At 40.9% G+C, this 25,983-nt stretch overlaps 1 protein-coding gene across 1 annotated transcript in view; it reads right to left on the bottom strand.

Moving 5' to 3' along the window:
- Nucleotides 1-1,019: 1,019 nt before the first annotated feature.
- MCHR2 (melanin concentrating hormone receptor 2) overlaps nucleotides 1,020-25,983 on the bottom strand; it is a 618,664-nt gene continuing 593,700 nt past the window's right edge. Inside the window, exon 7 of the mRNA XM_075340097.1 lies at nucleotides 1,020-4,624. Within this exon, the coding sequence (XP_075196212.1) occupies nucleotides 4,300-4,624 (325 nt within the window). The 3' untranslated portion in view covers nucleotides 1,020-4,299. The remainder of the gene's footprint in view (nucleotides 4,625-25,983) is intronic.

Raw genomic sequence — 25,983 nt, 5'->3', positions numbered from 1 at the left:
TGCTCTGATTCAGTATGTCACAGAACATGTTGGCATTCATGGTTCCCTCAATGAAATATAGGGCCCCACAGCCAGCAACATTCATGCAGCCCCAAATCATGCCACTCCCACCACCATGCTTTACTGTAGGCAAGACAGACTAGTCTGTGTACTCCTCACCTGGTTATCGCCACACACTTGACACCATCTGAACCAAATAAGTTTATCTCTGTCTCATTAGACCACAGGACATGGTTCAATTAATCAATGTCCTTAGTCTGCTTGCCTTCAGCAAACTCTTTGCTGGCTTTCTTGTGGATCATCTCTAGAAGAGCATTTCTTTTGGGATGAAAGTAATGCAAACCAATTTGATGCAGGGTGCGGTATATGCTCTGAGCACTGACAGGCTTTCCCCCCACCCCTTTAACCTATGCAGCAATGCTGGCAGAACCCTTATGTCTATTTTGAAAAGGCAACCTCTGGATTTGATACTGAGCACATGCACTCAACTTCTTTGAACAACCATGGCTAGTCCTGTTCTAAATGAAACTTGTCTTGCTAAAACACTGTATGGTCTTGGCCACTGTGCTGCAGCTCAGTTTCAGGTTGTTGGGAATCTTTTTTTAGCCTAGGCCATCATTATTTAGAGCAACAATTCTTTTTTTCAGATCTTTAGAGAATTAATTGCCATGAGGTGTCATGTTGAACTTCCAGTGACCAGTATGACAGAGTCTGTGACTGATAACACCAAATGTAACAAACCTTCTCCTCATTCACCTCAGAGACCTTGTAACTTGAAAAAATGTATGAGCCTGGAGAGCGAAAATGGCTAATTGGCCACAATTTGGACACTTTCACTTAGGAGTGTACTCACTTTTTTTGCCAGTGGTTTAGACAATAATGGCTGTATGTTGAGATATGGCACTCCAAATTCACACTGTTATACAAGCTGCACACTGACTACTTTACATTGTATCAAAGTGTCATATCTTCATTGTTGTATCATAAAAAGATGTAATAAAATATTTACAAAATGTGAGCAGTGTACTCACTTTTGTGACATACTGTAACTCTCTTCACTAGATGTCCTTGCTGGCTATACTTCTACGTGGATTTTTGTGAAAGAGATCTAGCTCATCAGCGAAAGCATTTTTCCTGCTAGTATTTCTGCTATGTTTGTTTGTGAGTTTATCCTTGTTTAATTTATTTTCCCTTTTCTCCCTTTGTGCCCATGCTTTAAGTTTATTCACATTAGATCCCCATGTACGACTGCACACTTCTCCTCTCCTTTTTCTTCTAGTTCTTCAGTAGGTACGAAAAATCTTTCAATGGCCCTTTAGGGAGCCAGGTCCAAAGAGGTGTTTTTAGTGGTGTGGCTAGGTAATTTCTAGTCTCTACCAGGATCAGTAGAATGTGGGGTGCGGCTTTTCTGTGTTGTTTTCTTTACTGTTTCCATTACCCACATTTGAGTTAGGTATGTGCATAACTGCAGGACAGTCCAGGATTTAGGATCTACGCACTCCTCTACTAGGCATCTGGCTATGGTTTCTCACTGCCACTGCCCCTCTGACATCTCCTCCAGACCAAGGTATCAATAAATGGTAAATGGGTGTAGCTTGGGCGTGTGGCTAGTGGTCTTGTCAAAATTTGATATGGATCACTGCATAATGTGCTCCTCTTTCTGTTCTTCAAAAGTTGGGAGATATGCTATATGAACAGTAAATAAAGTACTAGCAGTAAGCGTGGGGAATAAGCAAAGTGAAAGAACTAAGCACAGTGAGTTTTGCATTAAAACCAAGCACATAAATAAATACTATGCCAGAAGTAAATTCCACTATAAATATTTAGTACCAGCACCAAATATAGCTAAATAATATGATACCAGAACTATGCACAGTAAATGCATTTGGTACAAGAACCGAGATCATTACATAAAAATAGTATCAAAACCTAGCGCAGTACAGTAACATTGTGTTAGAACAAAGAACATTGTATAAATATGCTAGCAAAGCTAAGCTCAGTTCATAAATATGGTTTTAGAACAAAGAACAGTAAATAATGTTTCCAAAACTAGGAGTGGTTAGTAAATATTACACCAGGGCTAAGCTCAGTAAATTCATAGAATAAAAGAACCTAATATATAAATACGGTGCCATAACTATGTGAGACCATAGATGAATTTGGATATTTGTGTGATCAATGTTATGTTCTGCAGATTGAACCATACACAAACATATACTACTCAGAGTCCACCTTCAATGTGGTCATTGGTAATGTTCTTACCTAAAACAAGAAATGCTGGTGTTTTTATTTCCAAAAGATAGCAAAACCTTACATTTTGAAACAATGTAGGAGGCCACCCTTGCATGTAAGGCAGGGTACCATTGAAAGAGGGGGGTAATGTTATGAAAAGTGTATTAGGGGAATAAAAAAAGCATGATGGGTTGCATGTGAAGCTGGAAAGAGTGCTTCCCCAACTCTTTAAAAAATATTTTTTTAATGAAAAATCTTATAGTTTTGATAAGGCCTATATCTATATCTTTATCAGTAAATTAAAAAAAAATGTTTTTTGAAATGACAGTGATTATTTCATTTTTACTTTGAAGACAATTTATATTTCGTAGTCTGTAGTGTGGGAACATCGGGTATTTGTTTCCATAATGGCAACATAGTAGATATTTTGTACACAAAGAAAGAAATCTTTTTAATTAATGACACATGAGCTTGCATTGATCCTGTTATAGATTTTCCATTGAGTAAAGATGCTTGAAATTATTTCTCTATGGGCTGCATAGCTGGAACACCCCAGCGTTCCTCACGGCTCAATATCTGCACAGAGCATGTTCTGTTCTTTTAATTTTGTGTGTCTGCCAAGTTACAGTTGTCGAATATTTTTAATACCAACCAACAGAATTATAAATGCAGATTAAAGGTCATAATGCAGGCTGTATTCCAGGTTAGGTACAAGATTAATGGGGCAGTGTAATTGTAATGATAGTCACCTTCCTGTTTTAGATCATATGTATTTAGAATCTTTAAATGCAGTTCAATGTTGGCATAACTTTATTACATTCATGATATATGTTGTGGGTTTTGCTTTGATTTAAAGCTAGTTTGTGCTTTGAAATAATATAATAATTCAATACCTCTGAGTGGTATTGAAGTGCAGTAGGAGTACGTATTAGTTGTTGGTGTTTTCAGGCTCTGGCCCATTTCTGCAGTAAATCTTTGTGACTTCAGTCTATCAAGTCATGACAGTGTGCAAAGTGCACACTGTCACGATTCCCTTGTATTCACAGAGTAGGTGGTTAAGTGACCATAAGTGTATGATTACGTAGTTGCGGTTAAGTTGCCAGCTAGAATTCCATCCACTTCACCCAATAAAACTTTGATGAGAATCTAGTAGTTTGTGTCTGGAACGCTGCAAATCCCATACTTATCTGTCACGTGACCACTTATTCATGGTGGGACAGTAAGTTAAATTCACAGTATGACTGACTGATTTGCATGTGTCTTGTCACGATTCCTCTGTGCAGAGATCTTGTACACTAGGATATGCTCTGCTGTGTGTTCCTGAGCTACTGGTTGGCAGGTTCATTGACAGTGCTAGCTTTCATGCTGGTTGTGGGAGGTGCTGATTGCAGAGGTGTTCCATCTTCTGGGTAATTGCTTTGCTTCTTTAGTGAGCATGCTTTCCCAGAACCTTGCCAGTCGTACATTCTGGTTCTGTTGTTGTGCTGTTGGCTGTGTTCCTGCCTGTGCTGTGATCTTTGTTTCCTGACCCCAGACTGTTGTTTGACTCCACTCTGCCCACTTCCTGTTCCTGTCATGACCTCCTAGCTTTTAACTGTGGATCATTACCTGACCCCATCTCAGTTTTCTCCCTGAATCCATTACATGCCTTCCTGGAAATCTGACCCTTTGATCGTGACTTGACTATGCCCTTGTGTATTCCCTGTGTCCATAAGTGTTCTCCTGTTACCAGACCCCGCCTTTACTGACTACTCTACTCTACCCATAAATAGAGACTAGCTTCACACCTGTAGTCACGTTCCAATTAGTTTCTCATCCAATTGTCGCAATAGAACATTTAGATGAGAATCAAATGAGAATCTAGTTGTCACAAAACTGCAATTATGCAATTTGTATACTTACGATCACATGACTCACATGACTTACGCTGGGAATATGGGGGCATAGCACACTGTCACAATTTGCTAATCTGCAGTCACTCTACGTATAATTTGTCCAGAGCCTGGAAATCTCCTTAAATAATAATAAATACATTCATTACAATTATATTTAATTCAATTATAACATCTAAAAACTTGATTTCAATGTATTATCAAAATTGTTCAGCTCCCGTTCTGAGATTTTCATTTTAGTTTTTGTACATTCAGAAAGTCTTTTGCGGAAGTTTCCACTAAGTAGTACATAAAGGAACGGATTGATGCCACTGCTGGCATAGCTGAGGCAAATGGAGCAATAGTAGCTGACATAAAAAATAATTGTGGGTTGAGAGATCTGAAGGTTTACAATCTGAATAACATGGTAGGGCGCAGCACTGACAATGAATACTCCAACCAAAACGAGCACCATCTTGGTCAGTCGTAGAACTCTTTGTCTGGGTAAGCTGTTGCTGTAGCTGAAAAAGTAAAGAAAAGGTAAATTACATAATTTCATAACATGAAGTATAATTAAATCATATTTTTCATCATTTCATCAGGTACATATCTATAGGGGATGCAGAGGAGGCTGTCACAAGAAGTAACTTTTAGGAAAATGGTTCGTTATCAAAGTATCAATTATTATTTATTTTATAGCACCCTCTTACTTCAGGAATGCACATCCCCACTGCTGACAATATGGTGAAATCATCTATTGTGCTGCACAAAATCTTTCTTGGCAGCACATCATCCTCCCTGAACCGGATTAGTAAAGCTGAGAAAAATGAAGGATCTATTACAGCACAATCTACAAAAATGGTTTTAAACAATCACCAATTAATAAATATTTACTGTTTTGTGGTCATTTACCACTTTAATTACGGAGCCAATTTTGTCCCTAATGACCAGGTAAAATTTTGGAAATTTGACCACTGTCACTTTATGAGGTTATAACTGTAGAAAGTTTCAATGGATCCTGGTGAGTCTGAGAATGTTTTTTCATGACATACTGAACTTCATGTTAGTGGTAAACTTAGGAACATATTTTTTGTGTTTATTTGTGAAAAAAATCAGAAATTTGATGAAATTTTCAAAATTTGAATATTTTTTCGCTCGTAAACCGGAGAGTTATGTCACACAAAATTAGTAATAAATAACATTTCCCACATGTCTACTTTTCATCAGCATCAGATTTGAAACATTTTTTTTTTTGTTAGGAAGTTTGAAGGGTTAAACGTTTATCAGCAATTTCTCATTTTTTCAACATATTGAAAAAAAAACAAAACTTTTTTTAAGGACCACATCATATTTGAAGTGACTTTGAGAAGCCTATATGACCTAGTATACCCAAAAGTGACACAATTCTTAAAACTGCACCCCTCAAAGTACTTAAAACTAGTTTATTAACCCTTCAAGTGCTTCACAAGAATTAATACAAAATTGAATGACAAAAAAAATGTACATTTTACCTAAAGATGTTACTGTAGCCCCAATTTATTCACTCCATTTTGGAAAACTAAGCATATTGGAAACTAGGCATATCAAGGATTTTAATTTAGGGTATAGTGAGTGAGCATTTTGAACAGACAGGTTCTACACAGAATTTGATAACATTAGGTCGTCATATTGAAAATTGTCATTGTTGTCACAAAAATGTTGCTTTAGCACTTAATTTCTAACTTTTACAAAAGGTAACACCAAAAAGTGGACCCCACAATTTGTTGCCCACTTTCTCATGAGTTTCTTGCTAGCATTTTAAACTGAATTTTCTATTCAGTAAATATGATATAATATGCAGAGATTTAAATTGGGCAGATTCTAATTTATCAGTTAAATTCCATTTGTATCACATTTATTAGATGCAATTTGAATGCTCCTTACTATTCTTTGAAGGTGTTCCAGACTCAAGGGAATAATACATTGAATAAATAAATAAAACAAAAATTAATTCTTCGCCATTATCTCTGCAGACCACCTTTGACACCACTTTTCTTTGCCTTCCACCATTGTATGCATCTTCTTAGGTCTGCAGGCTTGCAGAGCACTTAGGACTTACAGGCTGCAATAGCACGGCACTCAGGGATGTCAGTCATGCTAAAACTTTGACTCAAAGTAAAACAAGTAGGAGGAGATGCATGCAGCAGTGAAAGGCAAAGGAAGTGGATCAGACAACAGGCTGAGGGAGAGGTAGGACCAGTGAGGTGAGTATTTTTTTTTAACCTTTTAATCTATGGATTAATAAAACGACAGCCACTATTTTGAGGTCTACACACTGAGTGAATTGCAAAAATCCGTATTATGGGGAATACTAACTTTTGTACAATTTGAGAAGAATTCACTTCCACTCAAAGTAAAATTTGCTCATCTCTAGTAGTCAATGAAGGGATTGGTAAAGAACAGGGAGAGATGATTATTTGGGCAGCAGAGTTAAAGATGTAACCTCAAGTCTAGACATTATCCCCTATCCTTTGGATACCGCTGGAAACTTCACAGATTCCAAAAACAAGGGTTTTATTATTATTATTATTATTATTATTATTACTATTATTATTTATTTATAGAGCACCATTGATTCCATAGTGCTGTACATGAGAATGGGGTTACATACAGAATACATATACAAGTTTCAATAGACAGACTAGTACAGAGGGAAGAAGGCCCTGCCCTTGCGGGCTTACATTCTAAAGGATTTTGGGGAGGAGACAGTAAGTGGATTGTAGGTGGTGGGGCGGCTCCGCACGGTGGTGGGGCGGCGGATCCGCACGGTGATGGGGCGGCGGCTCCGCACGGTGGTGGGGCGGCGGCTCCGCACGGTGGTGGGGCGGCGGCTCCGCACGGTGGTGGGGCAGTGGGGTCATTGAAGGTTATAGGCATTTCTGAACAGATGAGTTTTCAAGCTCCGTTTGAAGTTTGCAAGTGTAGTAGATAGTCTGACGTGTTGAGGTAGCGAGTTCCAGGAGACTGGGGATGCTCGGGAGAAGTCTTGGAGTCGGTTGTGTGAGGAGCGAATGAGAGAGGAGGAGAGAAGGAGATCTTGGGAGGACCAAAGATTACGTTTTGGAGTGTAGCGAGAGATTAGTTCAGAGCTATACGGAGGAGACAGATTATGGATGGCTTTGTAGGTCAGTGTTAGTAGTTTGATTTGGATACGATGGAAGATTAGGAGCCAATGGAGGGAGTTGCAGAGAGGAGAAGTGGGGTGGTATTGAGGAGAGAGGTGGATCATTCGGGCAGCAGAATTAAGGATAGACTGGAGAGGGGCAAGCGTGTAAGCAGGGAGACCACAGAGGAGGATGTTGCAGTAGTCAAGGCGGGAGATTATGAGAGCATGCACTAGCATTTTTGTAGATTGAGAATTGAGGAAAGGATAGATCCTGGAAATATTTTTGAGTTGAAGATGGCAGGAGGTGGTGAGGGATTGGATGTGTGGTATGAAGGACAAGGCAGAGTCAAAGATCACTCCAAGGCACCGAACTTTGGGTGCTGGGGAGAGCGTGTTGTTATTTATTGTAACAGGTAGATCAGGTAGGAAATGTAGGTGAGATGGAGGAAATATGATCAGTTCAGTTTTGGCCAGATTGAGCTTTAGGAAGTGAGAGGAAAAGAAGGAAGATATAGCCGATAAGCACTCTGGGATTCTGGACAACAGAGAAGTGATATCTGGACCAGAGAGGTAGATCTGAGTGTCATCGGCATATAGATGGTACTGGAAGCCATGGGACTTTATGAGTTGTCCCAGGCCAAATGTATAGATGAAAAAGAGTAAGGGTCCCAGGACAGAGCCTTGAGGGATGCCAACAGAGAGATGGCGGGATGAAGAGGTTGTGTGGGAGTGGGAGACATTAAAAGTGCGGTTGGAGAGGTATGAAGAGATCCAAGAGAGGGCGAGGTCTCTGACACCAAGGGAAGAGAGGATCTGTAGTAGCAGGGAGTGGTCGACAGTGTCAAAGGCTGAGGATAGGTCTAGAAGTAGGAGTGTAGAGAAGTGGTTGTTAGCTTTGGCAGTAAGTAAGTCATTTGTGATTTTAGTCAGGGCAGTTTCAGTGGAATGATGTGGACGGAAGCCGGACTGTAGGTTGATACAAAATGAGAAATAGAGGAGAGGTGGGAGGAAAGTTCAGCATGGACGTGATGTTCCAGGAGTTTTGAGGCAAATGGGAGAAGTGATATGGGGCGATAGCTGGTAGTAGAGGTTGGGTCAAGGGAAGGTTTCTTTAGGATGGGTGTGACTGTCGCATGTTTAAGGGTTCTGAAATCTGAAGAGCTGCATTGTGAGTGCCAATGTAGTTAATCAAGTATACAACAGCTTCATTAATTATTATTTGGACTGATGGAAGATAGCTGAGCTACACTCGGTTGGTCTTTGGCATACCCTAAGGGGCACTTTGCACACTGCGACATCGCAGGTGCGATGTCGGTGGGGTCAAATTGAAAATGACGCACTTCCGGCATCGCATGCGACATCGCAGTGTGTAAAGGCTGGATGATACGATTAACGAGCGCAAAAGCGTCGTAATCGTATCATCGGTGCAGCGTCGGCGTAATCCATGATTACGCTGACGCGATGGTCCGATGTTGTTCCTCGCTCCTGCAGCATCACACATCGCTGTGTGTGAAGTCGCAGGAGCGAGGAACGTCTCCTACCGGCCTCACTGCGGCTTCCGTAGGATATGCGGAAGGAAGGAGGTGGGCAGGATGTTTACATCCTGCTCATCTCCGCCCCTCCGCTCTGATTGGCTGCCTGCCGTGTGACGTCGCAGTGACGCCGCACGACCCGCCCCCTTAACAAGGAGGCGGGTCGCCGGCCACAGGGACGTCGCACGGCAGGTGAGTGTGTGTGTGAAGCTGGCGTAGCGATAACTTTCGCTACGCCAGCTATCACCACATATCGCTGCTGCGACGGGGGCAGGCACTATCGCACTCGGCATCGCAGCATCGGGCTGCGATGTCGTAGTGTGCAAAGCCCGCCTAAGGAGCGTATGATGAACTACATCTCTATTCACAAAAAGTTCTCCAGAGACCCGGTTCTCATGATTGCTGTGGTTACAACCACATGGACCCCCACTGATTCTGAGAACCAGGGCTCTGACTATCTTTGAGTGAGTGGCGATGTGGTTGATTAAGCGTATTGGGGTTCAATTCCTTCTTAATGGGACAACCAGAGATAACTTAATTGTACTCGACTGATCTTTGACATTCCCATAAGAATGAATAGAAGGGCAGTTTGCATGATAGACCATTGCTTCCTTCACATAAGAATTGTCATATAGGAATTGGTAGGGGGCCCAGCGTCTCCGAAGAGCCCCGAGTGAATGGAGTTGTCTTCCATCATGTGAATTATCACTCTATTCATTATGTGAGTACCATAGACTTACATAAGAATGATAGGGGATAACTTGAAAATACACCTTTAAGGAAGGATTGGAAAAGTGCAAGAGTGTAAGGTGGAAGGCCAAGAGAAGAAAGCTGCAATAGCATAGGCGATAGACATTAAAACCATGCAACATTTTTGTTGATTCACAGTTGATCAAATAGTATATTAGTGAGATGTTTTCAAATTGGAAGTGTCAGGTGAAAATTAACCCATTCACAATCTGATTTTCCTTTTTTGTGTTTTTGTTTTTATCGCCCTTTCTTCAAAGAGCCATAACTTTTTTATTTTCAGTTAACATAGCTATGAGAGGGATTTTTTTGGAAGAACGAGTTCTAATTTTGAATCACACCATTCATTTTACTATATAGTGTACTGTAAAATGGGGGAAAAAATCCAATTGTGGTACAATTATTTTTTTAAAAAGTGCAATTTGACAATTGTTTTTTCTTTTTTCTGTTTTTGTTTTTTTTTATTATTATCATGGTATGATAAACTAACCTGGTAGTATGATTCTTAATGTCAATACCAAATGTACAGTTTATTTATTTATGGAGTGAAAAATAATCAGAAGTTTGTCCAAAAAATGTTATTCACTTTTGGCGCCATTTTCCGAGAACTGTAACTATTTTAGATTTTTTTGGATCTGAGGCTAAATGATGGTTTATATTTAGAGCGCTGAGATATGTTTTGATCGCTTCTTAATGTATTTTATTGCAATGTTGTGGCAGCCAAAATAATGGAATTCTGGCTTTTTTTTTTTCGTTTACGCTGTTTACCAATCAGATTAATTTATTTTATATTTTGATAGATCGGATAACTCTGAATGCAGCTATACCAAATATGTGAATTTTTTGTTTTGTTTTATTTTTAATGGGGTCAAAGTGGGGTGATTTGAACTATTGTGTTTTTTTATTTTTTTCATTTTTTTTTTATATTTTTTTACATTTTTTAAAATTGTATTTAATAGTCCCCTTAAGGGACTTGAAGATGTAATCACTGTAAGCAGAAGTCATGATCTCATGGGAAGCCGATTTGCAGCCGGCATTCATAGTTAAAGCATCAAGATGGACAATGGGTCATCAGCTGACCCCTGGCTGTCATGAAAATCCAACGACGCCCTACGATGATGTCAAAGGAGCGGTTATGGAAGTGGAGAATGGCGTGATCCTTGCCGGCATGTATTAAGTCGCAGAGATGTGCAGGGAAAGATGTGAAATTAGTTTACAAGTCCACATCAAAGGCAGAGACATGAACTAGGATGTCAAACAGCATGTCAAAGATCGTGAACGGCTAAAATTTGTGGTTTAAAGAGGATCTGTCACTAGCTCAAAAAATAAATTACCTTGTAAAAATGCCAGTGATTTCCTGATTCTAAAGCTGTTTTGCATTGTAAGCTGTCGTTCCATTGCAGAGATATTCATTTTTTTCTTCTGAAGCGCAGTATGTGAAACTTCTATCTTAGATTCAAACTTCAGACTTTTCTATGGGAGCATGGGCTTTAACCCTTCCCTCACAGATACTACCAATCATAGCTGAACAGCCTTTGAGTCTGATAGATTGCTAGATCAGCTGCGAGATGTGACTGGCACCATTTGGGTGCAATAGGTGAAAGCAAACACCTTCAGAGAAGACTCTGAAGAAATGTCTAGTTGAACTGCAAGAAGAGATTTCACATACTGAAAGGGAACCTGTGAGGTGTAGAGATGAGCGAACCTCCCATGGCTTGGCTCGCCAAGCTGAGCATGGGCTGCACTTTTGAACCTTTATCAAACCAAACCCGAACCTTTATCCGAGCCTTTATACCTTTAATTCGGATGACCTCCTGAGGACACACCTGCGACACACATTAGCGCTGGTGTCATGGGGGTGTTGTCAGGAGGTCATCTGAGTTCATTAGATACTCCGATGACCTTCTATCGTCACTGCACACACACTGCTGGATACTCACCTGTCTCCGGTGATGCTGTCCCTGGCGATGCTGTTGCTTCCGGGTCCGCAACTACTACATCTGCTACGGTAACGTCTAAATCCTAGTGGCTAGAAGGACTTTTCTTGATGTCATGTCCATGTGACCAGAAGTGGCGGGGTCTCTGCCAACATAGCTGATACGAGGAGGCAACATTATTTTTCTATTTTCCTTCATGTGGGCATGAAGTTGATTATAATAGAAGCAGTGGTCTGGGGGTAAGACCCCCATACAGGAGGTTGCAGGGGGGAAATGCCCCCCTTGCATGATTATAATGAACAGGAGGAAACATCCCCATGCCCGCCAACAAAACCGGTCACGCCCACTAACCAAGCCGGTCACGCCCAAGGTCCTTCTAGCCACTGGAAATTGCCACAACCCATCAGCTACATCTGATAATCACAGTGAGCAGCCATAGAGCATAACTACCCACTGTGAGGTTCAAGCCGCAAGTGAAGTGAGCAGCGCGATCAGCGATGATGTCACTCAGGTTAGCCATGGCCACTGCTGGAGTTCTCCCCCTGTGACTGCCAATTACCTGAGTGATGTTGCTGCTAATTATGTGGCTTGCTTCAGTCACGGTGTGAACCTCACAGCAGGCAGTCATGCTGTATGGTCACTCACTGTGATTGTCAGATGTAGGAGCGCTGGAAGCATCGTGGGACCTTGTGTGGATTATGTCGGACCTGGAAGGGTGTTTTGGGGGTTAACAAAGTGGTGAAAGAGAGGGCTTCTTGTGTTTTATTTCAAATAAAGGATTTTTTGGATGTTTGTGTTTCTTTTCACTTACAGATTAGTCATGGGGGAGTCTCATAGATGCCTGCCATTACTAATCTATAACTTAGTGTCAGCTCGGGACTGACATTAGCTCCTTATCACCCCAATTGCCACTGCACCAGGGCAATTTTGAAGACCCGGGTAAAGTGCTGGGACTGTCACATGAAATAGAAGCGGCAATTCTGTGCTATTGCAGCCTGACCTTTTTAGGCTGGAGTGCGACCTAATCACCATAGGCCTCGCCAATCTGAGAATACTAGCCCCCAGCTGTGAGGCTTTATCATGGCTGGGTATCAAAATTGGGGGGACCGCATGCCGTTTTTTAAAAATTATTTATTTTACTGTATGATATAGACCCGCCCACCAGCGTCTGTGATTGGTTACAGTCAGAAAGCTGTGACTCAGGGTGGGGGCATGTCTGACGGCAACCAATCACAGATGCTGGTGAGTAGGGGAAGCAGTGAATATGTATGAGCCTAATAAGTGGCCCCAGAAGAATGAGAGGCCGCGGGAGCAGTGTGACAGCCGTGATTTGGTAAGTATGAAGCGCTTGCTCCTAGCCCTTTGTGCCAGATTCCAAATGTATTTTTGGAAACGCGGTGTTCTTGGTAAAACCAAACTGAACGTTGACTTTTAAGTGTACTGTTCATGTTTGCTGAGCCCAAACAAGCAAGCTCAGGCTCATACCGAACCTGAGTTTGGCGAGCGTTTATAGAACAGGTTTGATAATCTCTAGTCAGGTGCAATATGCACCCAGAACCATGAACATTTCTGGGCGCATATTGCTAATCCCTGCCTACCTTTCCCAGCTAGTAGGAAACATAAAGAGATCTTTAGAAACAATATTTCTAAAGATCCATCATTATATGTTAATGACACCAGCGACTAATCGCAAGGGCGTTAGTAACCTTGGCTAATTGGCCTCCTTATCATGTAAGCACAACCCTGTGGGTGTGCTAACATGCTAATGAATGTGAAGTGTCAGAGCCATGGTCGTGCTCACCTTTGCTGCCACCATGCCTGATGCTGAATTTTGGCTCAGTGCGCATGATCCCCGTACTTCCGGTTATGCGCACTGTGAAGCCGGGTATACGTGTCCTGGCTTCAAACTGATGTAGTGTGCATGACAGGAAGTTCCAATGACTTCTGATCATTCGGATTGACCATATGCCCAGTGTTCCGAGGTGGTGCAAAGTACGCGCATAACTGCTGATGATGACGCTGGACAGTGGGCATTGAATAGCATGTTAGAACACCCCTGTGGGCATGCTAACATGCTAAGAGGGCGTAATGAGTGCAAGAACTAACATACTTGTGACTTGTCTCTGCGCTCGTTAGCATGTTATAAAGGATCTTTAGAAATACTTTTTCTAAAGATCTCTTTATCTTTGCTACTAGATAGAGGGACAGTTAAGGCCCTGTTACACGCTACGATGTATCTGACGATATGTCGTTGGGGTCATGGTTTTCGTGATGCACTTCCATCATCGTTAGTGACGTCGTTGCGTGTGACACCTACGTGCAACTCCGAATGATCGCAAATAGGATGATAATCGTTGATCTTTGACACGTCGTTCAGTTTCAAAATATTGTTCGACGTTTGGAACGCAGCAGACATATTACTACGTTTGACACCCTGCCAACGACAAACAATATCCACACGATCGCCTTGTTCAAACAATATCTCACTGAACGATGTAGCGTCGTTTGTGAGATGTGTACGTGTGACCGCCACTAAACGACCTATGTGCGATCTTGGCAAATCGTTGCAATGATCTGGGCGTGTCACATCATTAACGAGATTGCTAGCGATGTCACTGCGTGTTACGGGGCCTTTACGCAGGGATTACAAATTTGCACCCAGAACTGCTTGTGGTTCTGGGTGCATATTGCACCTGTTAGGTTCCCTTGAACTCTAACTCACAATAGGCTTTTGGTGAGTTTTGACGCTACAGATTTTCGCTTAGAAAATGCAGTGTCTTACAATTCCTTCAAAGTGCATGGTATTTATAGAAATCTCATGTCCACTGTGCTTCTTTTTTACTCAGCATAAACTGACCTGCGGTACGTGTTTCAAATCTGCAACATGTCAATTTCTATTGTGATTACACTGAGGTTTATGTGAAGATTTTTCCAGTATGTTTGCATTAAATGCAGAAAATATGCAGCTAAAAAATGCACATGCATTGTAGTATGTTTCCACTGCATAAATGCATCAAAAGGAATGTAATCTGCACATGAGTATATCAATAAGGATTTGTCAAAGCAAAATACCAGGAAGTAAAAAATAAAACAGCTTTGTTTAAAATATGATCTGTAATGCTGATGTCCCTGCACTGTGCCGCCTCCTCCTCTCTGCAGGGACGCTGACTTACTCACCACTGCTGCTGTTCAGCTCTTTCCCCTGCAACTTACCTGGTCTCTTAAAAGTAGAAGTAAAATGAAGAAGAAATCAGGTATACGCCGTGCTATCACCATGGAATCTGATGTAAATTTTATTCCTTTATTCTTTGTATAGGTCGACGCGTTTCAGAGACATCTGTCTCCTACATGAGATTCAGGTCATCAAAGAACAGTATCAAATCGGCGTATATCCGATTTCTTCTTCATTTTACTTCTACATCTAACCTCGGGGCTGCAGCTGTTACCATCTTCTACACATGCTTTTAGGGTTTTGACTTTCACAACCACAATAGGTGAGTGCACCTAAATCTTTTATTTGCTCCCTTAGACCTTATTGCGCTTTTTGCTCCACAGTTTTATCTCCTGTACTGATCTCTTAAAGGGGCAGTGTGCACACTCTGATGTGTTCACTGCCTATGCCTCTAAGACATTGGGTATTTAAATCACCTTGTCCTGTTAGGAGGTGCTGGAGATAATTAGGTTTCTAGTTTGTCAGTTCCCACTTGTACGCCTGTCTGCTGTCTTCAAGACTTTGTCTTGGAAGTTTCTGTATTGACTCAGCCCTGCATAGCTCATTTTCCACCCTGTCCTGCCTGCTCTTTGGCACCTGCATCCCTCACCCTTGGGTCAGCTGCTTCAGTACCGGCGGGAACTGTCCTTAAGTGGTACTTGGTGTCTACCCTCAGCCCAATCCATCCTCACTATCAGCGGCTCTAATGAAGATTGAGTAGACACTTAGTCAAGCGGCAGCCCTTTCAAGGTAAGTCTGGTCCATGACACAGCGTGTCCACACCCGCTAGTCTAACACATACTAACAAGAGACAAAAAAACACAATCCCGATAACACCACATGTAAACAAAGAATGTATAAAACACATATAACTTAACTTACATAAAAGGGGCAGAAATTCACCAAAATTAAAAAAAACTCACCAAAGGCTCAATGCGGGAACGTAGTCTCAAACAAGTTACGATACTTGCTCTTGTATCTTTAATCTGAAGCCTGCCTTATGCTGATTAAAATACAAAATGTTTTAAAACTTTTTTTGAACATGAACTCGTTTAGTTCCAGTCTCTAATGTTTCTCATGTTTATATTATAACGATTATGGTACTTTATGAAGCCTATTCTAAAAAAGTGCACCTTATAATCTCATTATGTAAACTACTTGTGATTTACATCTTTGTTTTCAATTATATATGCAGAATTTTCCCATTTGGTTTTCACTGCCCTTTAAAGCAGTATGAATAAAAAGCATGAGCAAATTGCAGTAATTTTTTAGCAATGCTTCACACAAAGAGATGAAGAAGGTCATCTCTGGGTTAGAGCCACATTATGGGCTTTAGGACTGACTAACAAAAATGACACATTTTTGTCTTTGGATATAATGAGCATGAAAACGTCACAGGCAGGCACATCTGGTACATGAGCTGGTCAGTTCATATCTATGATGCTTTTATGAGCTTATTACTGTGAAAGTGGAAAAGCAAAATACTAGCTTGAAAAATCAATTTGGTATGTGAGAGCAGATTGTGCACTACCAAGGATTTTCCTTTGCTTTTATTCTGTTTATAGCATGTTTGCAGTTTTCGTCATTATAAAATCAAATTAATGTTTAAATTGATTGCTGTTATAGAAAGGGAATGTGTCCTTTTTATTTCTCTATTGGGCATTAGCAATAAACCCGCTTCAGCATTTCCCCAGTAATGTTGGAAATACTGTTCCTTGTTGATAAAGCAGTGCTGCTGTATCAACAACTTAATAAGTGGTGAATGCCGAACCCACTAGCTATTGCGATCTAAAGCTATGTTATATGACTATTTTATATTCCAGAAGGCTATATGGTCAAGGGAGATATTTTTTAGCTCCTTTGGGATTCCTAATGATGGGATTTGACACAGAACTTGCTGGTATTTTCATTGTGTAACTGCGTCCCTTGGGAGGTAATTAAATAGACTGAATGTCTATCCCGTATTGTAATCACAGTTTATTTCTGATATACTGCTTTCCATTGATTTATCATTTTCTACAGCAGGGGAAGGCATTGGGCAATTCATTTTCCTGAGGATGAGAGACTATGACTGTTATGGAGGGCAGAATCAATAGGCTGAAAATAATTCTGCTCAATATTAATATAAACCCCATTCACAACAGATGATGTGTAGTTACCTCATATGTCATCTCTCTGCCTTTGATGTAGGCTCACACACCAAGCTTACATCTTTCCCTGCAAATGTCAGCTGAACTGATCAGCTGACATGTGCCTCTAACAGCCGCAGGTGGATCGGAGATCTGCATGTGGCTGTCAACCAGTTAAATCCTGTTGTCAATTTCTGACACAGCATGTCATTCTCTGCTCCCATTGGCGCTCTAATTACATCATGGCAGGGCGCCGATGGGGTATGGCTAGAAGGATCTGTGCTGATATCATACCTATGTGACCAGAAGGGGTGGGACCTCAGCCAACATAGCTGATACGGGGAAGCAACATTATTTTTCTGCTGGGTGAGGCCCCACCCCTTCTGGTCACATGGGTATGACATCAGCACAGGTCCGTCTAGCCACTTAGTAAAAAGATTCTATAATAGAATTAGCACAAACAATTGATAGGGGAGGAAGGACAGGCAGGGGGGCGGGAATCATCAAAACTCACTTGAGCTATCAGCTGATTGGCAGCTCCTGCCATTCAAGAAGCTGCTCATTATACAAACTTTACTTGCTTGTGTTTCAAAACCTATACATCTGAGCTGACAACTAAAGGTATGTATAGAATCAGCATGATACTGCCAGTATAGCACTGGCTTTAGGTTATATAAGAAAATGCTGATGATTGGTGTGCTTTATCAACCTCTTTTGCCCTATTGAAGATAAAACAAACAAAAAAAAATATTTGGTATAGCTGCATTCAGCATTGTCTGATCTATAAAAAATATTAAATAAATTAATCTAATTGCTAACTAGCATAACGGAAAAATAAAACTTCAGAATTAAATTTGTTGTCCGCTGCAACATTGCAATGAAATACAATAAGAGGAGATCAAAACATTGTATCTACCCTGAAATTATATTAAAAAAAAACTATTATGGAAGCAAAAAATAAGCCATCACACAGCCCCAGATGTAAAAAAATAAGAACATTGTGGGACTCGGAAAATGGTGTCAGAAGTGAAAACATATTTTGACAAACTTCTGAATGTTTTTTTTACACTTACAGTCATATGAAAAAGTTTGGGCACCCCTATTAATGTTAACCTTTTTTCTTTATAACAATTTGGGTTTTTGCAACAGCTATTTCAGTTTCATATACAGTGCCTACAAGTAGTATTCAACCCCCTGCAGATTTAGCAGGTTTGATAAGATGCAAATAAGTTAGAGCCTGCAAACTTCAAACAAGAGCAGGATTTCTTAACAGATGCATAAATCTTACAAACCAACAAGTTATGTTGCTCAGTTAAATTTTAATAAATTTTCTACATAAAAGTGTGGGTCAATTATTATTCAACCCCTAGGTTTAATATTTTGTGGAATAACCCTTGTTTGCAATTACAGCTAATAATCGTCTTTTATAAGACCAGATCAGGCCGGCACAGGTCTATGGAGTTATCTTGGCCCACTCCTCCATGCAGATCTTCTCCAAGTTATCTAGGTTCTTTGGGTGTCTCATGTGGACTTTAATCTTGAGCTCCTTCCACAAGTTTTCAATTGGGGTAAGGTCAGGAGACTGACTAGGCCACTGCAACACCTTGATTTTTTCCCTCTTGAACCAGGCCTTGGTTTTCTTGGCTGTGTGCTTTGGGTCGTTGTCTTGTTGGAAGATGAAATGACGACCCATCTTAAGATCCTTGATGGAGGAGCGGAGGTTCTTGACCAAAATCTCCAGGTAGGCTGTGCTATCCATCTTCCCAAGGATGCGGACCAGATGGCCAGGCCCCTTGGCTGAGAAACAGCCCCACAGCATGATGCTGCCACCACCATGCTTGACTGTAGGGATGGTATTCTTGGGGTCGTATGCAGTGCCATCCAGTCTCCAAACGTCACGTGTGTGGTTGGCACCAAAGATCTCGATCTTGGTCTCATCAGACCAGAGAACCTTGAACCAGTCTGTCTCAGAGTCCTCCAAGTGATCATGAGCAAACTGTAGATGAGCCTTGACATGACGCTTTGAAAGTAAAGGTACCTTACGGGCTCGACTGGAACGGAGACCATTGCGGTGGAGTACGTTACTTATGGTATTGACTGAAACCAATGTCCCCACTGCCATGAGATCTTCCCGGAGCTCCTTCCTTGTTGTCCTTGGGTTAGCCTTGACTCTACGGACAAGCCTGGCCTCAGCACGGGAGGAAACTTTCAAAGGCTGTCCAGGCCGTGGAAGGCTAACAGTAGTTCCATAAGCCTTCCACTTCCGGATGATGCTCCCAACAGTGGAGACAGGTAGGCCCAACTCCTTGAAAAGGGTTTTGTACCCCTTGCGAGCCTTGTGACCCTCCACGATCTTGTCTCTGATGGCCTTGGAATGCTCCTTTGTCTTTCCCATGTTGACCATGTATGAGTGCTGTTCACAAGTTTGGGGAGGGTCTTAATTAGTCAGAAAAGGCTGGAAAAAGAGATAATTAATCCAAACATGTGAAGCTCATTGTTCTTTGTGCCTGAAATATCTCTTAATACTTTAGGGGAACCAAACAGAATTCTGGTGTTTTGAGGGGTTGAATAATAAATGACCCTCTGAATAAACTTTTCTCAATTTAAAAAAAAAAAAAAAAAAAAAGAAATAACATTCTTTTTTGCTGCAGTGCATTTCACACTTCCAGGCTGATCTACAGTCCAAATGTCACAATGCCAAGTTAATTCCGAATGTGTAAACCTGCTAAATCTGCAGGGGGTTGAATACTACTTGTAGGCACTGTATCTAATAACTGATGGACTGAGTAATATTTCTGGATTGAAATGAGGTTTATTGTACTAACAGAAAATGTGCAATCCGCATTTAAACAAAATTTGAACGGTGCAAAAGTATGGGCACCTCAACATAAAAGTGACATTAATATTTTGTAGATCCTCCTTTTGCAAAAATAACAGCCTCTAGTCGCTTCCTGTAGCTTTTAATGAGTTCCTGGATCCTGGATGAAGGTATATTTGACCATTCCTGTTTACAAAACAAATCCAGTTCAGTTAAGTTTGATGGTCGCCGAGCATGGACAGCACACTTCAAATCAACCCACAGATTTTCAATGATATTCAGGTCTAGGGAATGGGATGGCCATTCCAGAACATTGTAATTGTTCCTCTGCATGAATGCCTGAGTAGATTTGGAGCGGTGTTTTGGATCATTGTCTTGCTGAAATATCCATCCCCTGCGTAACTTCAACTTCGTCACTGATTCTTGCACATTATTGTCAAGAATCTGCTGATACTGAGTTGAATCCATGCGACCCTCAACTTTAACAAGATTCTCAGTGCCGGCATTGGCCACACAGCCCCAAAGCATGATGGCACCTCTACCAAATTTTACTTTGGGTAGCAAGTGCTTTTCTTGGAATGCTGTGCTTTTTCGCCTCCATGCATAACGCCTTTTTGTATGACCAAACAACGCAATCTTTGTTTCATCAGTCCACAGGACCTTCTTCCAAAATGTAACTGGCTTGTCCAAATGTGCTTTTGCATACCTCAGGCGACTCTGTTTGTGGCGTGCTTGCAGAAACGGCTTGTTTCGCATCACTCTCCCATACAGATTCTCCTTGTGCAATGTGCGCTGTATTGTTGACCGATGCACATTGACACCATCTGCAGCAAGATGATGCTGCAGGTCTTTGGAGGTGGTCTGTGGACTGTCCTTGACTGTTCTCACCCTTCTTCTTCTCTGCCTTTCTGATATTTTTCTTGGCCTGCCACTTCTGGGCTTAACAAGAACTGTACCTGTGTTCTTCCATTTCCTTACTATGTTCCTCACAGTGGAAACTGACAGTTTAAATCTCTGAGACAATTTTTTGTATCCTTCCCCTGAACAACTATGTTGAATAATCTTTGTTTTCAGATCATTTGAGAGTTGTTTTGAGGAGCCCATGATGCCACTCTTCATAGGAGATTCAAAAAGGACAACAACTTGCCGGTGGCCACCTTATATACCTTTTCTCATGATTGGATACACCTGCCTATGAAGTTCAAAGCTCAATGAGGTTACAAAACCAATTTAGTGCTTTAGTAAGTCAGTAAAAAGTAGTTAGGAGTGTTCAAATCAAGAAATTGATAAGGGTGCCCATACTTTTTCACTGGTCAAATTTTGTTTAAATGCGGATTGCACATTTTCTGTTAGTACAATAAACCTCATTTAAATCCAGAAATTGTCACAATGTCACAATTCCTCTGTGCAGAGCAACCTGCACTAGGAGATGTGTCTTCTGGACTGCTGAGCTGACTGGTTGATTGACTGTGCAGGATTCTGTTCTGGTTCTGGGAGGTGTGTGCTCAGGTGTTTCAACTTTCTGGTAATTGCTCTGATTCTTTATTGAGCATGCTCCCCCAGAACCTTGCCAGTCGTACATTCTGGTTTGGTAGTTAATGCTGTTAACCTATGTCTTTGCTTTATCCTGATCTCTGTTTTCTGACCCCGGACTGTTGCTTGACTTCTCTTTGCCTGCTCCCTGTTCCTGTCATGACTTCTTGGGTTTTCATTGTTATCTGACTATATCTCAGTTTTCTCCCTGAAGTTATTACAAGTCTTCCTGGAATACTGACCCCGGATCATGACCTGACTACGCCTGAATTCTCCCTGTGTCCATAAATGTCCTTATGTTACCAGACCCTGGCTTTCCTGACTGCTCTTCCATCTGTACTACCAGTAAGTAGTGGCTCTTATTAAACTATACATGTTTATTATCTAAATAGACAAAAATGACAGCAATCAAAGTGGTGCACAATAAGGTGATAATGGTAAAAGTTTAAAATAACAGCAATATTAGGCACCAGGTATGATATGCATAAGGAAAAATGGAGGCTGAAAACACCTGAGGGACTAATTAAACTTATAGAAAAATGTGTTCAGCAAAGATAGGCTTAAATATACTTCAATGTTATTTATTAGTATAAATAGAAGAAAAAAACCATTAAAATGTTTAAAAAGCACAAGAGACAGGTGTGTAACACTGAAAGAAACACTAGGGGGTGAAAAATTTCAATTTCATATCATTTTCTCTTCCCTTTTTCTTTCATACCACTTCCACATTCACACCATTTATTCACTTTCACTGCCCATTTTTTGTTTACTTTGCTTTCTGAAAAATTGCTCACAGATTTGAATAAGTAACTGGTGTTCTTAAGGGCATAATTGATGTTGAGCTACCAGTCTCACACCACCATTATATAGATTTTGATGCCCCGAATCAATTCAGGTCACTCCAGCCTGTCCCAAATAGGTTCTGGACATCAGAACTGGCATGGAAGTGGGCAAATAGAAAATTTTCACAGATTTGAATAAGTAAATGGTGTTTTAAGGGGTAAAATGACTTTGGGCTACTGATCTCACATCAGGACATCACTATGCATGTAATAGTGGTGTGAGATCAGTGGCCCAAAGTCATTTAACAACTTAAAAACACCAGGTCCTTATTCAAATCTGTGACCATTGTATATTTGATGACATTGATGCCAGTTTTGGTGCCCAGAATCCGCTAGATGTCAGCCTAATATGATCTGATACTGATGCTGGGCATTACTATCTGTGTATTGGTTGTGTGAGATCAACGGTCCAAATTTATTTAACCTCTTAAGAACACCTGTTACTTAATTTGGGTATTTGACCATGTTGATTCCAGTTCTGAAGCCCAGAACCCATTTGGACCAGGCTGGAGTGACTCGTGTTTGTTGCAGGGCATCATTATGTATGTAATGGTGGTGTGAGATCAGTAGCTAAAAGTAATTTAACCCCTTTAAATCACCAGTTACTTATTCAAATCTGGGAAAGTTGGCTATTTGCCCACTTTATGCCAATTCTGATGCCCAGAACCCATTTGTGCCAGGCAGGAGTGACTCAAGTTTGATGCAGGACATCTATTTCTGTGTAATGGTGATGTGAGATCAGTGGCAAATGCTCATTTAATCCCTTAAAAACACCAGTTAATTCAAATCTGTGAAAATTGTCTCTTTCCCACTTTGATGTTAGTTCTAATGCCTAGAATCCATTTTGGCCAGGTTGGAGTGACCTGAGTTTGATGCAGGGCATCACTACAGTGAAGGAAATACTTATTTGATCCCTTACTGATTTTATAAGTTTGCCCACTGACAAAGACATGATTAGTCTATAATTTTAAGGGTAGGTTAATTTTTACAGTGAGAGATAGAATATCCAAAATAAAATCCAGAAAATCACATTGTATAAATTATGTAATTTTTTTTTGTATTTTGCAGTAAGTATGTGATCCCCTACCAACCATTAAGAATTCTGGCACCTATAGACCACTTAGACGCTCCTAATCAACTCATTACTTGCAGTAAAGACAGCGGTCTTAAATTGTCGCCTGTATACAAGACTCCTGTCCACAGATTTAATTAATCTGTCAGACTCTAACCTCTACAACATGGGAAAGACCAAAGAGCTTTCTAAGGATGTCAGGGACAAGATCATAACAAGAAAGCCTGCGGAGACACCATCACATGTTTCTCAATGCTGGCAGGAAACTAGCCAGGTCTTTCACTGGGAAGTAACAACCACGGGAAGGGCAGTCTCCATTCAAGGAGACCATCTATGCCAAACATGGTATCCATCCACAGACAGCTGTTTCGGGGTATTTGCCCCCCATCAGTGTGGAGTAGGAAACTGGCTAGTGGGAGCATTTCCTAGTAGAAGACTACATAAGCAAGGATGGTTGATGTTAGGGAGATCAACATCCAACACCGCGGAGACACCATCACGTGTTTCTCAACACGGTGATTCTAGAGCAATGCCCCCTGGGAAATATTCAAAACAAGAAAGCCTGCGGAGTCACCGCTTTGAGAAACACGTGATGGTGTCTCCGCGGTGTTGGATGTTGATCTCCCTAAGGTCAACCATCCTTGCTTAGGGACAAGATCATATACCTGCACAAGGCTGTAATGGGCTACAAAAGCATAATTAAGATGTTGGGTGAGAAGGAGACAACTGTTAAGTTATAGTAAGAAAATGGAAGAAATACAAAATGAGTGTCAATTGACATCGATCTGGGGCACCATGCAAAATCTCACCTTGTGGGGTATCCAGGATCATGGGAATATGAGAGATCAGCCTAAAACTACATGTGGGGAACTTGTTTATGATCTTAAGGCAGCTGTTACCACTGTCACCAAGAAAACCATTGGTAACACATCGCGCCACAATGGCTTAAAATCATGACGTGCCCACAAAGTCCCTCTGCTAAAGAAAGCACATGTGCAGGCCCATCTGAAGCTTGCCAATGAACACCTAGATGATTCTGAGAGTGATTGGGAGAAGATTCTGTAGTCAGTTAAGACAAAAATTGAGCTCTTTGGCATTAACTCAACTCACCATGTTTGGAGGAAGAGAAATGCTGCCTACGACCCAAAGAACACCATCTCCACTGTCAAGCATTTAGGTGGAAACATGTTTCGGGTTTTTTTCTCTGCTAAGGGCACAGGACTACTTTACCGTATCAATGGGACAATGGATGGAGTCATGTACCATAAAATCCTGAGCGACAACCTTCTTGCCTCCGCTAGGACATTAAAAATGGGTCGTGGCTGGGTCTTCCAGCATGACAATGACCAAAAACATACAGCCAAGGCAACAAAGAAGTGGCTCAAAAAGAAGCACATTAAGGTCATTGAGTGGCCTAACCAGTCTCCAGACCTTATTACCATAGAAAAATTATGGAGGGAGTTGAAGCTCCGAGTTGCCAAGCAAAAACCTCAAAATCGTAATGATTTAGAGATGATCTGCAAAGTGGAATGGACCTAAATTCCTCCTGACATGTGCACAAACCTCATCATCAGCTTCAAAAAAAGTCTGACTGCTGTGCTTGCCAACAAGGGTTTTGCCACCAAGTATTAAGTCTTGTTTGCCAGAGGGATCAAATACTTTTTTATCTCTGTAAAATGTAAATAAATGTATATAACTCATACAATGTGATTTTCTGGATTTTATTTTGGATAGTCTATGTCTCACTATTAACATTAACATACTCTTAAAATTATAGGTTGTTCATGTCTTTGTCATGGGCAAACTTACAAAATCAGCAAGGGATCACATAATTATTTCCTTCACTGTATCTCTGTAGTAGTGGTGTGACATCAGTTTCCGACATTCACTTAACTCTTTAATACCCGTTATGTATTCAAATCTGTTAAAATTAGCTATTTGCCCATTTTGATGCTAGTTCTGTTTCCCAGAACACATTTGGGCCAGGCTGTTGTGACCGGAATTAGATGGGGGGCATCACTTTCTGCCAAAGTCATTTAACCCTTTCAATAATATACTTTGTTGCCAATTTCTATGCCCATTTATTTGTCAGTTTTATAATTTTTGTAACTGCATTTAAGTGTATTTGCCTCGTTGTTGTGATTTTTTTTATTATTGTTGTTAAACCTGTAAAAAACAGAAAATAATTAATTGCCGAATAAGAACCTGCCGAGTAGGAAACAAACTTGATTCCTGAAAAAGAAACTGGACTCATAAAAAAACAACTTCAGCATCGTATATCTAACCATCTCAGTCAGATGTTTTAGAGCTGAGACGGTCAGAGATATTACATCTGTCTCAACTCTGCTACATCTGACTTTCTTATTCACATGTAGCAAAGCTGAGACTGTTAGAGACACTACATAGATTTGGCAGGGTAGAGTGACAGGGCAGAGCAGAGTGACAGGACAGAGTGAAAAAAGACCAAAGCCGCAGCTAATACACAAAGGGTACTAATTATGTATAACCAAAAATAACAAACCCCATATAAAATATAACCTTTAATAAAAGGTAAAAACAACACCAAAAGCAATATCCTCTTATAGTGTAGGGTAAATAATCAAAGGGACATGCAATCCATGATAGGTAATATACCAAAAAAGGGACACAGGCAGGAAAAAAGCTGACCCCAATGGGCCCTAAAACCTGTCCTTACCTAGCAATGGAGGGTATGACGCCCTAGGGTGGTGGCGCCCCCATTCACCGAAGGGAAACCCTAATAGTACCTTGTACACCCTACACTATACTAACAGTGCACCACAAAACAGAAGTGAGAAAATGTTAAAACCTGATAGGTAAATTACACCATAGATAATCAATTGTGACTCATCTGCTTAGAAGATCCATCAGTCAGGGTCCTCAGTGGGAAAAAGGT

The sequence above is a fragment of the Anomaloglossus baeobatrachus genome, chromosome 3 (assembly GCF_048569485.1).
Source record: "Anomaloglossus baeobatrachus isolate aAnoBae1 chromosome 3, aAnoBae1.hap1, whole genome shotgun sequence".
In the NCBI taxonomy this organism is placed as follows: domain Eukaryota; kingdom Metazoa; phylum Chordata; class Amphibia; order Anura; family Aromobatidae; genus Anomaloglossus; species Anomaloglossus baeobatrachus.
The sequence above is the reverse complement of the archived record's forward strand: the minus strand, read 5'-3'. Positions and strand labels throughout refer to the sequence as shown.